At 33.7% G+C, this 16829-nt stretch overlaps 2 protein-coding genes across 2 annotated transcripts; both read left to right on the top strand.

Moving 5' to 3' along the window:
* Positions 1-257: 257 nt before the first annotated feature.
* Positions 258-4754, top strand: LOC124836943 (synaptotagmin-2-like). The gene is made up of 12 exons (XM_047312195.2): positions 258-593; positions 1535-1633; positions 1734-1784; positions 1908-2031; positions 2281-2399; positions 2529-2630; positions 2853-2927; positions 3044-3120; positions 3199-3445; positions 3532-3882; positions 4015-4146; positions 4382-4754. The coding sequence occupies exons 1-12, from the start codon at positions 483-485 to the stop codon at positions 4508-4510; spliced, it is 1617 nt and encodes a 538-aa protein (XP_047168151.2). The 5' UTR covers positions 258-482; the 3' UTR covers positions 4511-4754.
* Positions 4755-8423: 3669 nt separating this feature from the next.
* On the top strand, positions 8424-16666 carry LOC124836946 (uncharacterized). The gene is made up of 2 exons (XM_047312198.2): positions 8424-8728; positions 12874-16666. The coding sequence occupies exon 2, from the start codon at positions 12988-12990 to the stop codon at positions 16183-16185; it is 3198 nt and encodes a 1065-aa protein (XP_047168154.2). The 5' UTR covers positions 8424-8728; positions 12874-12987; the 3' UTR covers positions 16186-16666.
* Positions 16667-16829: the final 163 nt, after the last annotated feature.

Here is a 16829-nt window from a genome sequence, read left to right as displayed (position 1 = left end):
TGTACCACTTTAAGGCATTTGTTTCTGTTTCTGATGAACACGGTTCACTGTTGGATCATTATTATCATCCAAGTTAACATCTACGCTGTTGAAAACTTGGTAGTATTTGAAAAGATCTGAAGGAATAGACTTACCGACACTCTGTGCCATCTAACGCGGTTACAAGTTTCTTTATCAACAACTGTTGTGTGGAACAAGTGGGAGTTGAACAAGGTCTTTATTAGCCACTAGTTTCAATCCTCTTTATTGCACTTGTATCATAACATTAAGAAATTCAACTTCTTTGTCTTTTCCACTCACTTTTCATTGGCACTCAAAATGAATCTACTCATCCACAACAATAGGAGGGCACTCACTGAAAGCATTTCTTGATTTGGATGGTTGCCCTTTGGTTATGGAAGCAACTTAACTCCCTTCCCTCTCTTCTTGTTTTCCACATTGTAGCACAAATAAATTTTCTGTGGTAGACAAAGATATTGAAGATGGGAATTTTCAGCATTATAACAACTTCTTTAGGATTTGGAGTGGGAACTTCAATTGGGGTAGTGATTGGCTACTATATGTTCATATACTTCCAGCCAACTGATGTTAAGGTTCAGTTTTTTTCTTTCTCTGTCTGTTATTATTCTCTTGTTCATTGTTTCTCTCTCCATTTTGTTTTTTAGTTGTTAGCATAAGCATTAGCAGGAGCATGATACTGTATATTCCTTTGATAAAAACATAATGTCTTCCTCTTTATGGAACAGGAATTATGTTTTGATGTTTGTCTGAGTATTATACTGTAGATTCACTTCACTCTCTGATCTTGGTTTTTTTCTGAGTATGATCTTAGCCTGAACCGTGATGTTGTGACATTAATTGTAGGTGAAGTGTGTTGTCATGGAGGTTCTGCCTTAAGGAAAATGCAATGGTTGTTCTGAATACAACTAAAATTGCTTTTCTCTAAGATAAATTTTGTTTATCCCATTTTTTCATGTAAACTTTCTGCTGTAGTACTTTCTGATATTAGAACATTGAGAGGAGTTTCTAAGAATGCTGAAACTTCAGTGGAGAAATTGAAGTTAGATAAACATAAAGGACCAGATTGTGTTATGTTTCAGGGAACTAAGTAACATTGTATTGAAATACTCCTGCTCAACCTTATTTGCTTTATGCTAAATCAAAAGTTCGAGTTGAATTTTGACAAAATTTTGTTTTTTGTTGTTCCATCTCAAAGAAAACGAAGTGTAGAGAAATTTCTTCTCCTAATTTTATTACAGACTTCTAAATAGTAAACTTTACATGACTAATTTGGTAAACTACGAAAAAAATACTTTACACAGGACTCAAATATTACCAACTATTAAAAATATAAGCAGACTGTGTTCTTATACACACAGGCATGTACTTAAGTATACCTGACCAACGCATTCCATTGAAAGTTATGTGTAATTTCAACACTGTGGGAAGAAGTTAATTTATCGCTTTCTGCTATTCTGTTTCCTCTCTTTTAGTTATTGTCTCACATTTCAAACTATGGCATGTCTGATTTCAGGATCCAATAATTCAACCCTTGGTTGAGGTAGATTCTAAAGCTCTACAACAGATGCTTCCAGAGATACCCTCTTGGATTAAAAATCCAGACTATGACCGTGTATGTTATTCTTTGCAGTTATATGTACAAGTGTTTATGCTTGGAGCAAGAGATGCATTATATGTTCTACAGAAAATTGATTGTATTTTCATGTTTGCAGCTTGATTGGCTTAATAAATTTATTGAGTACATGTGGCCTTATCTGGACAAGGTACCTATGCACACTTTTTCTTGATTTTCAAGATTGTTCTTATGGCATGTATGAGATTGTAGTGTTTGTGCAACTTCTCTATTTAACAATTTTGTAAGAGTAACTACAACTCAATCTTCATAGGCAATTTGCAAGACTGCAAGGAGTATAGCAAAGCCCATTATTGCTGAGCAAATTCCTAAGTACAAAATTGAGTCAGTTGAATTTGAAGAACTTAACTTGGGTTGTCTGCCACCAACTTTTCAAGGTTCATCTCTCTCTCTCTCTCTTTTTCCACACAGAGACACACATCACATGAGTACTATGCATGTGAAGCTGCTATTGTGTAAGGCCATGAATCTGGTATGCGCAGTGTTACTGATATTGCTTGAACTGCAAAATGAAATCACTGTCACATGTTTCATGGTTCCATATTAAGTCGATCCTTCATTAATCTATCAGGTAATAGAAGAAGTTTAGATTGATTGATGTTAATTTTCATCTGAATATATGCCAGGAATGAAAGTCTATACTACTGATGAAAAGGAGTTGATCATGGAACCATTAGTGAAGTGGGCTGGGAATCCTAATATTACTGTTGCAGTTAAAGCATTTGGACTTCGAGTCACAGTGCAGGTATATATATATTTCTACTTCATGACCTTTTGAAAATAGAGTGTATGGTTTAAAAATGTGTTGGCAGTTGCAAAAGTTTTCAATTGTTTTCTCCTAATACAGAGTATTTATGCTTCTAAATAATCTCAGGTTATTGATCTGCAAGTATTTGCTGCTCCACGTATAACTCTGAAGCCTCTGGTTCCAAGTTTTCCATGTTTTGCCAACATTTACGTGTCTCTCATGGAGAAGGTGTGTTTGATGTCAAACTCCATAAATATATAAATTTCATCGAAGCTCTTGAAAGGATTGATATATTTGATGTTCTTGAACACAATCGTTTCTGATGGAAACTATAACATGTGTCTGCATAAACAGAATCCTTGTCACACCTATCTGCATCCATCTACACAATTATTTTCTGATATCTTTGCCTTTTCTGCCTCTTTGTTGACTTGAATCTCTTGATTGAAGCCTCATGTTGATTTTGGACTAAAACTTCTTGGAGCTGATGTAATGTCTATTCCTGGTCTTTATAGGGTTGTCCAGGTAAGCATATAGTACTTTGATTTCCTATAAACTTTACATTACTGTTTATGCCTAATCATTATTATGCAGGCCAAGCTTGAGTACTGATTTCTCTTCCTCGTTTTTTTTCCTTTTAGGATATCATCAAAGATCAAGTTGCAAAAATGTATCTATGGCCAAAGGCATTAGAAGTTCAAATAATGGATCCAACAAAGTATGTACTATTTCATCCTTTCATCAAACCTGTGTAAGTTAGTGTTGAACTGGCTAATTTTTCTTGGTTTGTGATCAGGGCCATGAAATCGCCAGTTGGAATTCTTCATGTGAAAGTTGTGAGGGCAGAGAAGCTTAAAAAGAAAGATCTACTTGGGGCCTCAGACCCTTATGTGAAACTCAAACTCACAGAAGAGAAACTTCCTTCAAAGAAAACAACCGTGAAATACAAGAACTTGAATCCAGAATGGAACGAGGAATTCAATATAGTTGTCAAAGATCCAGAATCTCAGGTCTTGGAGCTAATTGTTTATGACTGGGAGCAGGTTAGTAGTAGTATCCTATTACTCATGGCAAAGGAAGTTTCCTATTACTCATTTTCAGGCATGATTTTTCTTTCTCTTTTGCATAGATTGGCAAGCATGATAAGATGGGTATGAATGTCATTCCATTGAAAGAGATTACTCCTGATGAGCCAAAAGTGATGACTCTTGATTTACTGAAGACCTTGGACCCCAATGATCCTGAGAATGAGAAATCACGTGGGCAGCTCATTGTAGAAGTTCTGTACAAACCCTTTAAGGAGGATGAGTTACCTCACAATGCAGAAGACTCCAATGCAATAGAAAAGGCTCCTGAAGGAACACCTGCAAGTGGTGGTTTACTTGTTATCACTGTCCATGAAGCTGAAGATGTTGAAGGAAAACACCACACAAATCCGTTTGCACGGCTGCTATTTAAAGGAGAAGAGAGAAGAACCAAGGTATCTTCTTACTGAAGTCTACTGCTATAAATAAACGTCTCCAATGATTGCTGCATCTGTTGTTTTTAGAGTTTGAATGTAGCATTATCTTTCTGTGAAAATTTGACTATTTCTGGTGACAAAACTATACAGCATGTAAAGAAAAACAGAGATCCAAGATGGGGTGAGTCGTTTCAATTTATGCTAGAGGAACCTCCCTCCAATGAGAGACTATATGTTGAAGTGCAAAGTGTGTCCTCAAAGCTTGGCCTTCTGCATCCTAAGGTAAAACTCCACTTTTAAACAAATTGTTTAGGATTTCATTTTTCCGTGTATATTTTGTTAAAAGTTTCGTCTCGATTAGAGATAAAGCCAATTTAAAATATATAAGTGCGTTCAAACCTCGCCTTACAAACTGGTTTTGTATCGATTTTGTGAGGTTGAATTAGACTTAAAGTTTACTTCTTAACATATTTTCTCCACTTGAAATGGTTTTCATTGAACCTTGTTTGTTAATCAGGAAACTTTGGGTTACGTGGATATAAAATTGTCTGATGTTGTTACCAACAAGAGAATCAACGAGAAATATCATCTTATTGACTCAAGAAATGGAAGGATTCAGATTGAGCTTCAGTGGAGAACTCCCTGATGATAATGGCATTGGTTATTGCATTGCATTTACAAATCTCCAGAGTACATAATTCTGTAAAGCACTCTTTCTTCTGATAAGGTTTGGATGAAACCTCTCAAACTTGATGAATCTCTGTGACACTGAGAAAATAGGAAGTGTTGCTGTTCTATTGTTGATAAACAGAATAACACCAGAGACTTCATACTTTCTTATGAGTTACACTCATGTAATAATAATTCCAATGATGTTTAAGTTCTGTTCACCTTGTTTATGCAAATTAACTAAAAGTAACATATGGTTAATGTTATTATTGATAGATTGCAGAATTACACTTTAAACCATAATATAAAGTATTCTAATTATTCATACTGCACTAATGTAATGAGCTTATTCCTTCTTTTAAGGATTTTGAAACTCAAAATATAGGTAGATGAACAAACATTAAAGAATGTTTCATATATTAATGTCTTAAAGATTGAGAATTGAAGTAGTGATATAATGTGATTTAATTGATTTACAGTTTGTTCCACATGATATAATAACAAACATATTCTATTATACATAATACACTATATATGGCATACTTCATATAATTGATTATTCAAGTAGAAAATGGATTTTTATCTTTTTTGTTTCATTTAATCAATTATTTTAGAAACAATGATTAAATGTGAGTCAATGTTTGAGGCAAAAAGTTGTCTTAATACTACCATACTTTTTTTTAAAGGGGGTAAACATACCAAATAATTAATTGACCAATGGTTATGTAATTTTTTACAAGGACTAAGGATATTAATCATAATAGTTTTATGGACAAATGCTGACATAGTTTGTAGGAGTAAGCAAACATTTTTTTGACTAATTGAACTTTTGCCTCTTTTTTCAAAGTGGGTGAGATACAAAATTGTTTTTACTACATTTGGAAATTTTGTTGCTAATTATTTTTGCTATTAATATTAATCAACTAAAACTTTGTACAATCATAACTAATTCTACACAATACAATTTTACCCATATAATTCTTAAACTTATCATGTGATTAGACTGTATTGGAGTATACTTCTTAAATTCATCACCTTTTTAGATTCAATTTTTGCACAAAATCACATATAAAAAATCACAAACGACTATTTTCTTGATATACATACATACATATATATATATATATATATATATATAAACTTAAATTTTAAAGATTTATTAATAATTTTGTTTGAATATTATTTTATTAGATTAAGTATAATAATATTTAATTTGATTTTGATAGAGAAAAAAATAAGAATTGGTAGTTTTGATTTTCCATTTATTTAGATACATACTTATTTTATTTTGTTGATACAAGATAGAGATAGATTAAGTATATTTATTCTGTTATATTTTATTTTCAGTTGTTATTATTTATATTTGACCCAATGCCTTATTTACACCTATTCAAATAATGTCAAGATTGTGTTAGTCACATTTTTTTATACAAAATAATATATATATATATATATATATATATATATATATATATATATATATATATATATTATATGGGTTTGCTAACGCGCGTACGCCTGTTTTTCAGTTGGTACATTTTAGCAATGTGTACCGGGTTTTAGTAGACAAAAATATCCTTATATATCATGTATTCTAAGTTTTAAGGTTAAGAGTATTTTAATAATTTTCATTCTTAAAACTAAAAAAAAAAAAAGAAACCCCCCAAACCCTTACTCACCTCTCTCATTCCTCTCAATCCTTTCTCTTTTCTCTTTCTCACTCCAATCTTTTCTCTGTCATCCCTGTAGCCCCAATTGAAAAAATCAGAAACACTTGCTGTTAAACAATCTTACAAAAAACTGATTTTATAATGAGTTTTCATCTTATAATTTTTGTCTTATCTAATTTTATCCAATTTTCACAAGCATAAAGGAATTGGTAATTGACCTGGAAAAAATCAGAAATACTCGCTGTTAAACAATTTCTTACAAAAAATGATTTTATAATGAGTTTTTATTTTATAATTTTTGTTTTATTTAATTTTATCTAATTTTCACAAGCATAATGACATCAAAGGAATTGGGAATTGGCCAGGAAAAAAATCAGAAACACTCAGTTGTTAAACAATTTCTTACAAAAAATGACTTTATAATAAGTTTTCATTTTATAATTTTTGTCGTATATAATTTTATCTAATTTTCACAAGCATAATGACATCCGAAAGAATTGGTAATTGGCCTGGAGGATTTTTTTAGAGATGATGATTCAACAAATACAGATGATGAAATTAGAGAGGTTAGTGAAGATGGTGAAATTGAAGAGATCTTGAATGAACCTTTGACTTGAAGGTGAATATGTCAATGACTCAACTCTTTGCAAAGGAAAATTTTTTAAAGGTAGGAATGACAGAGAAAATGTTGGAGTGAGAGAGATGAAAGAGAAAGGATTGAGAGAATGAGAGAGGTGAGTTAGGGTTTGGGGGGTTTCTTTTTTTTTTCTTTAAGTTTTGAGAATGAAAATTATTAAAATACCCTTAACCTTAAAACTTGGAATCCATAATATATAAAGGTATTTTTGTCTACTAAAATCCGGTACACATTGCTAAAATGTACCAACTGAAAAACAGGCTATGTTAGCAAACCCCTATATATATATATATATATATATATATATATATATATATATATATATATATATATATATATATATATATATATATATATATATATATATATATCGGAAATGATTACAAAAATAGTTAAAAGTAATATATATTTCATTATTAAGTTCAAATTTGTATAATGCTCTACTATGATTATTTATATGTAGAGTTGTGTTAACTAGATTACATATTACTTTAATCAACGTAAAAATAATTGTGAACACACATTTCTAACTTACAAACTATTTTAGATAGTTTTTCCTTCAATATAGTTTTTATTTTTTTTAACTACGATCTCTTATATTTTAATATATATATATATATATATATATATATATATATATATTATTTTTTATTCATTCCTACTTAGTTCGATTATTTGAAGTTGAGTATTATTTTTATAATTTTTGGATTATTTTTAAAATTTTCTTAATAATTCAAATTAAAAATTTAATATTACAAACTGAAGCAATTAATAATGTAAAAACTAAAAATTATAAAATAGTAATAATAATAATTTAAATTCAGAAATAATAAATTTTAAACTTTTAAAAAAGATAAAAGTTAAATTTGATTAATAATTGTTAAATTGATTCATTTAAATAAAATAATTTATCTAAATTAAAATTATTCAACTTTTAAAATACTAATAAAAATTTTAAAAATTTAATAAAAAACATTATTTTAAAAAATTATAAATTAAAATTATATAACAATATATTTTTTAAAAAGCACAACATTTATTCATATAATTATATTATAAATTTTATATTTATCCACTAATTTATTCACCAATTTTATTAAACATTTCCAACTCATAAAATCTTTTATTAACTTAGAGTTATAAGGGAATTACATATTTAAAAACTAGTTTTACAGTGGATAAAAATCTATTATATATGTAAGAAAAAAATTATGAAAAATATATTCTATTATTCTTTTAAAAAATATTCTTTTAATTATTTGACATTATTAATTTATTTTTTGCTTATATTTAGTTTACTGTCCCTTATTTTTAAAAAATAATTTATCCTTTTACTCATATCTATTTAAAATTAATTATAATCTAAAAATATTTATTATTTATTCTATCAATCTCTAAAATTTTTAATATATCATATATTTACAAATATTAAAAAACACAAATAAACACATGCTTGTTTTAAAACTAGTTAATTGTATAAAAATTGGAAACCTTTTTTCTCAAAGAAATTGGAAGAAAACGGCTTTAAAGTCCATGTTGTTATCCTGGTCCCATTAGCTCCTAACAACTTCTGGGGTGGCACGTGTTACTGTCCAACCTTCGGATCAATAGAACAAATTCACGAAAAAAAAATGAAAAACAAATCTGCACCAAATATTTTGAAGAAGTAAGTAAAACGTTGCTTCCACATATTCCCTTCCGCTTTGAAAATTCGCAGAAGTCACAAAAGGAAGCTCTCTCTCCGGAGCGCCGAGCACCACCCGCAAAACCCCAATTCCGTCTTTCCGTGCGCAGCATTTGAAAATTCTCGCGAACCCTTCGCGGTGGCGCTCCTCCTTTAACACGCCCAACCAGAACTAGGGTTTCGATTCGATACACCAGCCAAATCGTAAACCTCTCTCACTTTTCCTTTTTCTCTCTCGCTCAATTAGCTTCTCGCATTTATTCTATGTTCCTTTATCAGGGATTCACGTTTTCCATATCTCGCTGTTTCCATTATGGCATGTTACGTATTAACTTAATTCCTCTTTACATTTCGATGCGCCTGTCGTTTTTTTTTTTAATTATTAGGGTTTTCCATACATTCTATCAAACGCCAGATTTTAGGGTTTTGCAATTGTGGTGTCTATGCCGGGGGAGGGAGAATCTATATGCTACTATTTGTTCAAATTACGGATTAGTGTTCTATTTTTGCCCTTCCTCTTTTATTCCCGATTGTATCAGAGAGCATTTTTTCTTAATCAGAACTTGTTAAATTAATTGTATTTACTTTTGTGGGATTGTGATTTTAGTTCATAATTGGCCGTTGCAATGATGAAATAATATTCGAGTGATCGTGATTGGAAAGCTACAGCTTATTATTATTAACTGTGACTTTATACCCGTCCTTGACGTGACTGGAAATCTTATTCTTGATAGATTTAGGTTTAGCTATTTTATCACTCTTTAAGATAAGACCTGATTTACCCATCATTGTTTGGAGCAGGCAGTTTGTAAATGATGGCTCGTAGGTTTGTTCTATCTTCTAAAATATTACTCTGAATAGGTTTGTTCTGTCTTCTAAAATATTACTCTGAATTGCTCATCCAATGTTATTCATGTGAAAAACTTTCTACTAGTATGAATAGTTGTAGCAACACATTTTTCTTATCTTTGCTGAAATTTTGTGAAATTTTTAAACAATACTGGTGTACTATGTTTTGTGAGTACAGATTCAAATTTGCTAAATGTTGCCGCTATAGATCTTTTTCCTTTGGTTATCATTATTCTATTATTTGTCCTGAGAATTCCAACTGATTTATGAAAATTTGAGCAAATACACATGTTAATGTAAGAATGGTAACAAGAGATTTTGATCGTAAATGGAACTCCAAATAGCAGTTCATGCGAAGTGGCATGTTTTGTTGTTTATTTACTTGAATAAGTCTTGAGGTTCATTGTATACACTAGTTTGGATTTTAGGAAGCAATTATTATGGTTTCAATCATCATATTTTTTGTTAAAAATGTTACCCATAATTAGTTTGCATATAAAGTTGAATTTAGGCTTAAAGGGTTGTAAAGTGTGGAAATCACATCAAACTGTTTGGTGTGTTTCACTTGTTCCTGATAAGTTGTTCCTAGTCAAGTTTTTTCCTAATTGGAAAAGGTTACAAACATTGTTTTTATGAAAAATAAAATGGTTATGGTGATGGGGCAATTGATGCAATCATATATGTGGTGTGATAATTAATGAGTTTGTTAATATAACCAAAAGTTTGCAGTTGTCCAGCCTTCACTTTTGAGTTTGATGAGATAAATGGGGAAATGGATTCTCTCCTGTCACTATAAATGTTTTTCTTAGATTTTCTGTTAGAGTTATATGAGTCAGAAGTGTCTCTTGGCTAGTTTTCTTTTTGTCAGTTATAGGCTTGAAAACTGTCCAAACTGCTTGGACGTACCATATATATTATGGTACTCACTATAATTTTGTCTGTTAAATATTAAGAGAACTTGGTTTTTTCTGTAACAATGCTCTATGATTGCTATCAACAAATGCCAGTAACTTCGTGTCATACAGAACAAGAATTATAGGCAGCCTTATTTTTTTGTTGGTATTAGTAAATGATTTGCATAGGTGAATCTTCCAGCACACGGATCGATAGTTAATTCCATAAAGAGGTTGCTTATTTATTGCTTTTAGACTTTCAAAGTCAATACTATTTATGAAGTATGAACACCTCTTGTTTGAATTTTTCCAAGTCAGACATGTTTCCTGTACGTACACCTCCCTCACACTTGTTTAAAAAATTCAGCTTAAAACATAATATAACTTTAAAAAACGTCTTTGAGCGGCTGTGATGAAAAAGTGGCCGTGGCGGATGGTAGTCACAGATTTATCAATGCTGCCATTCTATGGCAGTGGTGTAGTGATACGTGGTGGTTGCTTTTTGTGTGGCGGCTGAATCGCAAGCAGTGGCCTTGGTGGAAATGATAGACTCATGGAAGACAAATACCATAAAATTGCAGCACGCAGCAGAAATTTGATGATAGAAATAAAAAATGGGTTGGGTTGTTTGACCAAACCCAACATTTTTCCAAATTAAAGAAAAGTAAAACCTGACCCAACCCTGGCCAACCTGCCCCTGTAAAAACCAACCAAATCCAGGTCCACACATTAAAAGGGCAGATGTGTATCACCTGTGAATCTTGTTAGCTAATATACCATGACACCCCAAACAATTCATCTTGTCTCCAACAATAGCTAGAGTAGCATGCCCATCTAGAAACCATTCAATGACAGCTGTCACCAGCTACAAACACCTCCGGCATGTACCCTTCTCCAGTTCCTCAACCTTGCTATTTTACCTTGTTTCTCTTACTCTACTCTGTTCAGCCTTGTTTAGCATATCCAACTGTCAACCTCTCTCTGTTTCCCCTTTGACTTTATGGTTGTTCAGTCCATTCTCTTCTGCTTCAATTTTACTTTTGCAATGACACATACCCTCACACACACACATGGAACGTTTCAAATGAAAACTCTTCTTTATGTGAGCTACCAATATAAGCCAATAGATCATATTTGGATGGTCAAGATTAAAACAAAAAATGCACATGAATTCTTAAGTGATTATGCAATAATTAACTTATAATTTTTGCCCTTTATGATTGTATTACTCAAATTTTTAACAATCATTTCAAGTAATAAGAATAGTTCTCACTTGGTAATCCCCCTACATGTACATCCTTCTGCCATATCTTCAACCCCAAGGACCCTTAATATATGATTGATTCTTTTTGGCCACCATAATCCACAATTGATAACAATGTTCTGACCCTTCTTTGTGAGTCTCATCATCACAGGGAATAAAAACTTAAAAAAGTCTGTTGAAGAAGGTGAAAGATATATAACTTCATTTTTTTTTTAATTTTTGGATTTTTTGGTAAAGAGATCGAGTTCTTTGTTGCAAAATAATGTATCAATATTTTTTTTGGTGGCATATTATTATTAGAGAAAAGTGAACATAAAAGAATATGTCTTATTATTAGTGTTGTGTCTGTGTCAGACTGTGTTTCATAGATTGATTTTGGTGGTATACGATTATGATTTGGGATTAAAGGATTTGGATTTGTTTGATGTGTTGTACATGAGGATTGATTTGTTTGATTTATACACTGGAATGCTCTTTTCTTATCTCTTTTTTGTGGCGATTAATTTTATTTTGTTTGTATGTGTTTTCTTTCTTCTATATCTTATTCTTATGATTTGCTAACTTTGCCTTTGTAAATCTTTATTGCAAATGTTTCTCACATGGCCAGCTCCCAGCCTGTATGAAAGAAGGTTGTTTTAGGTAGTCAATTATCAGTGTAAAACTTTGTTGAATTTTATGTCCATACTACAATAGATAGGATTTGAACTTAATGCATTAGAGAGTAAGTCAGAGTAGCAACTATCCTTGAGAAAATGGATGAATCTCATCTTTTTTATGGTTTGAGTATGTGTTGATAAAGCCCATTAAAGGGAGTACATCAGATGACGTAGCCTATCGGTAAAGGTGGCAAGGGAACCATAAATGTCTATTTAACAATGATAATATTGCCTGGAATTTTTTCTTCTGTATATTGTTAGTTGCACTTGAGAATTAAACTGTAGAATAATTTTAGAGGGCTTGATTGATTTCTCTCATAATCTTCTATTTATAAGAATAAATTAATATAAGAGTACATGATAAATAGGGTAACCCTAGACACAATGTAATCATGATAAATAGGGTAACTCTAAACACAATATAATCATGATAAATAGGGTAATCCTTGACACAATATAATCATGATAAAATAGGATAAATATCCTAACAGTTGCAAATAAGACTGAAAATTATGTGCATATTTTTTTCAGCTATATTTTACCGTATTGTTGCTGTAAAAAAGGTTCAGTTGGATTTTTTGTGCTCTGATTTTTGTTATAAATCTGTGTGAAGTTCCTCAAACACCTTTTCAGATAATTGTCTCCATTTTCGACATGCATGTTTACTTTTTTTATTATATTTTGCAGTGCATGTTTGGGAAGCATTTTTTCTGAAATCCCAATAAACCTCTTTTAATGGGAGAAGTTCTTGCACACCAAAAGGACAGCCTTGATGCTTTGATAAAGGTTATTTGAAACAGGATGACTCTTGAAGATTTCTTTACGTTGACTGAAATGAAAGATGGCCTCACAGCCCCTTCTCGAGTGCAAGAGTTGGTCTCTGTAATGAAGAAGGAGCAAGATTGTGTTGTTAAAAATGCTGGTGATGCGACAAGGCAGTGGGCTGCTGTTGCAAGCACTATTGCTGCTACAGAGAATAAAGATTGTCTTGATCTTTTTGTTCAATTAGATGGACTTTGGTTCATAAACAGATGGTTAAAGGATGCCCAAAATTTGGGTGCGGATAATACAAATGATGGCTTCATTGAAGAATCAATTACTACAATGTTACGAGCAGTAGAAAAACTATATCTAGACAGTGAAAAGTCAATTTCATCTGGAATTTCAGTCACTGTTAATAACCTTCTTGGCCATCACAGCTCTAAAGTGCAGGATAGAGCAAGAGCATTATATGACCACTGGAATGGAGGTGGACTTGGAGATGCTGAACCACGTGATAATTCAGATCGGGATAGACTCAACAATGAGAGTGATAAGATTGCCAGGGAGGAAGGCCAGCCATCTTGTGTGAATGATGCTGGCAATGACAATCATCATGCATCTGAACTTGCTGGAGATGAAAAGTCTATATTGGGAGGCCCAAATAGTCAGCTACAAGAGAAAGTTACTAGTAATCAGACACAGAGTGTTGACAATGCACTCCAGCCCTCTCTAAGTTTGGACTGTGAAGATATCAAAGAGAGATCAAGCCATGTTAATAGTGTTTTGGCTTCTGCTCAAGAAGCTACCGTAAGTGAATGTGAGACCACATTGGCTGGGACCTCTACCTTACCTACCTCTAAACAAGGCAGTTTCAAAGGACAGCAAGATGATTTAGAGTTAAATGACTTGTCCAAAAAGGAGAAGCAAGATCAAGATGTTAATGGTCCTCCTGAAGAATTAAAATCATCAGATATCTCTACGGCATCTGCAAAGCCAGACCCTGAACCTGTTTCCACTGGTGATAGTGAAGCAAAAGCACTGGAATCTGTGAAAGAAGAACCTGCTTTAGAACATAATGTTGAAAGCAATGAAAATGTTGTTTGTCCAAAAAGAAGTGTTTCTGGTAGCATGAGAACGCCTGAATCTGATGGAATGAGTGAGATGGATGATTTCAGAGCCACAAGTTCTAGCAATCCACAGCTTCCCAAAGCATCAGAAAATGATGATGACAGTTGTTCAAGAATGTTGCCTGACTTGTCTGTCACTGGAAGTAACTTGGAAAAACCTGACATGTCTTTCACCAAATCAGAATACGTCATAGCAGTAAAGGAAAGCAAGGACCAAGAGTCTGATCAAGATGATGATACCTCAAATGGTTCTGATTCTTTTAATCAGAGCAAAGGTCCCAGAAGTCCTAACATTATTGACAAGAGTTCTGACATGGAAATTGAATATGGTAATGTTGATGCTTTAGAAGTTGCTCGACTAGTTGCCCAAGAAGTTGAGAGAGAATGTGTCAGCCCTGTAAAGGAAGGGAATGACCATGGTTCTAATTGTACCACAGATGGTTCTGATTCTTTTAAATGGCGAAATGGTCCCAAAAGCCCTAATATTATTGGCAAGAGTTGTGAAATTGAGCTTGAGTATGGTATGGTTGATGCTTTAGAAGTTGCCCGACAAGTTGCTCAGGAGGTTGAGAGAGAAGTTTCCAGCTCTTCAGAGAAAATCTCTGAAGGTGGAATTAGGCGGAGAGGCAGCCTTGATTCTGTAGGGAGAAAGGATGAAGTCACTCGTATCCAGCCTGAGGAAGTATCATCCAGGCAAAGCAACTCTGCTGAAGTGTGTTCGGAAGAGGTAGGACATATGACAGTTTTAGATAATGTTGAGGCCGGGCCAGATGACATGGACTCCTCGCAGGTGACTGAAGCAGCTCGTGACCCAGGAGGTAATTCAGAGAAAAGTCTCTTTGATCTCAATGAAGATGTTGGATCTGATGATATGGATGTTTCTGTAAATGCTATGCCTACTATGCCAATACCTGTTGTCTCTGCTTCAAAACCTGCACAGTCTTCTGGGTTACCAATGGCCCCTTTGCAGTTTGAGGGGACCCACGGATGGAAAGGATCAGCTGCCACCAGTGCCTTTCGTCCTGCATCACCTCGTAAAACTTCTGATAGCGAGAAGAATGTTTCTGTTGGTAGAAACTCTGACCTTTCCAAGCAGAGGCATTGTTGCCTGGATTTTGATCTGAATGTTGCTGAAGGTGAAGAAGGATTGGTAAAACAAGTTGGTGAATCTTCAGGCCTTCCTTCTGGCCAATCATCAGTGGAATTTAGTTCTAAAAGATCAAACAAGTTCGAATTGGATTTAAACAGTATCGGTGATGATGGTGATGTCCAACCTTCAAATCAGAGGATCGAGGGCCCACCCTTTTCTGGAAGAAATGGTTATTGGAGCCCATCACCTGCTTCTTCGTCGTCATCAATGCAACCTTCAGTACGGAACATTGATTTGAATGACAGACCATACTTTCAAACAGATTTAGTGGACCAGGGGCATAGTAAGTCATCTTCGATAACTGAACCATATAAACGGTCTAAACCGGGGGCTCCTGTTATCTCTATTTTGGGTGCCAAGGTGGAAGTTGGTAGAAGAGAATATGTTCCTCAAACTTTGTCGCTGCCAAATGGCAAGGCTATTGAGCCAGCAATGGATCTTCCATTATCAGGAGCAGGTGGCATTTTAGGAATGGGGCCCCCACTATCCTACAATCATTCAAATGCTTTTGGGTATAATGGACTGACCTCAGTGCCTGCTCTGTCTTTTTCGTCAGCCATGTACGGACCTTCTGGTGGCCCAGTTCCGTACATGGTAGACTCGAGAGGAACTCCAGTTGTGCCTCAGGTTGGGGGATCTTCGTCTACCGTCCTCTCATCTTACACTCAGCCTCCATTTATCGTAAGCATGACTGGAACGCAGCTTGGTTTAAATGGGGTTGGATCTTCACATCCCAACTTTGATCTAAACTCCGGCTTCACGATTGATGGCCCCAACAGAGACATGTTGACTGCAAGGCAATTTTTCTTTCCTGCTCAAGGCAGAGCCATTGAGGAGCATGTAAGGACCCTTCCACAGTCCTCTAGTTCTGGGGTTAGTGTGAAAAGAAAGGAACCAGACGGTGGTGCCTGGGAAACCTATCCACGTAGCTACAAACATCAGCAACCGCCATGGAAATAGCTCTAATTTACGCTCTTACCTCTCATCTGATCTGTTTATAATTCTGCTACCGGTTGATGCTTATATTATTACTTTAAGTTGATATTGAATGGTAGGCCAATCCATTGGAATCCTTTAGCATGAGAAGAACCAGCCAAATAAAAGGTGGAGGACGATGGATCTAATATGATTCATGAGATTGATTGGCAAAGGGGGAAAATTAGTTTTTTTTTTTCTTTGTTTTTTCTCTCCTGCAGTTTCATAGAAAGTCAGTACAAGCTCACAAGGCTTGGTGCATTTAGCTGTAATATGTCTTTCACATGTCAAAGAAATTATAGGAATAGTATCGTGTTTCTCACTGAGTGGTACTTGAGTACATGGTCACAAATTTAGTTGATTTTAGTGAGTATTTGTTATCAAGTAATAACCTGTATAGAGAAAACTGTGTTCAAAACTTCTCCGCTTACATAAAATAGTCTAACTCGATACAACTCCTGCTTGACACGTGCTCTTAAAGTATACAAAGTGACATGACATTTGTTATTCCCCTCTCCCCAATTTATGCTTTCTTGAACCTTAAATCTGACTTCCCAAATCTGCAGCCATTATTTCCAAGTATAGTCTGCAAACTGTACTCTGGAACTGCTTTTTCTCAATTTTCAGAG

This window comes from Vigna umbellata, chromosome 1 (genome assembly GCF_029865625.1).
Source record: "Vigna umbellata cultivar VRB3 chromosome 1, Vumbellata_1.0, whole genome shotgun sequence".
NCBI lineage: Eukaryota > Viridiplantae > Streptophyta > Magnoliopsida > Fabales > Fabaceae > Vigna > Vigna umbellata.
This window is presented reverse-complemented; position numbering and strand designations above follow the sequence as displayed.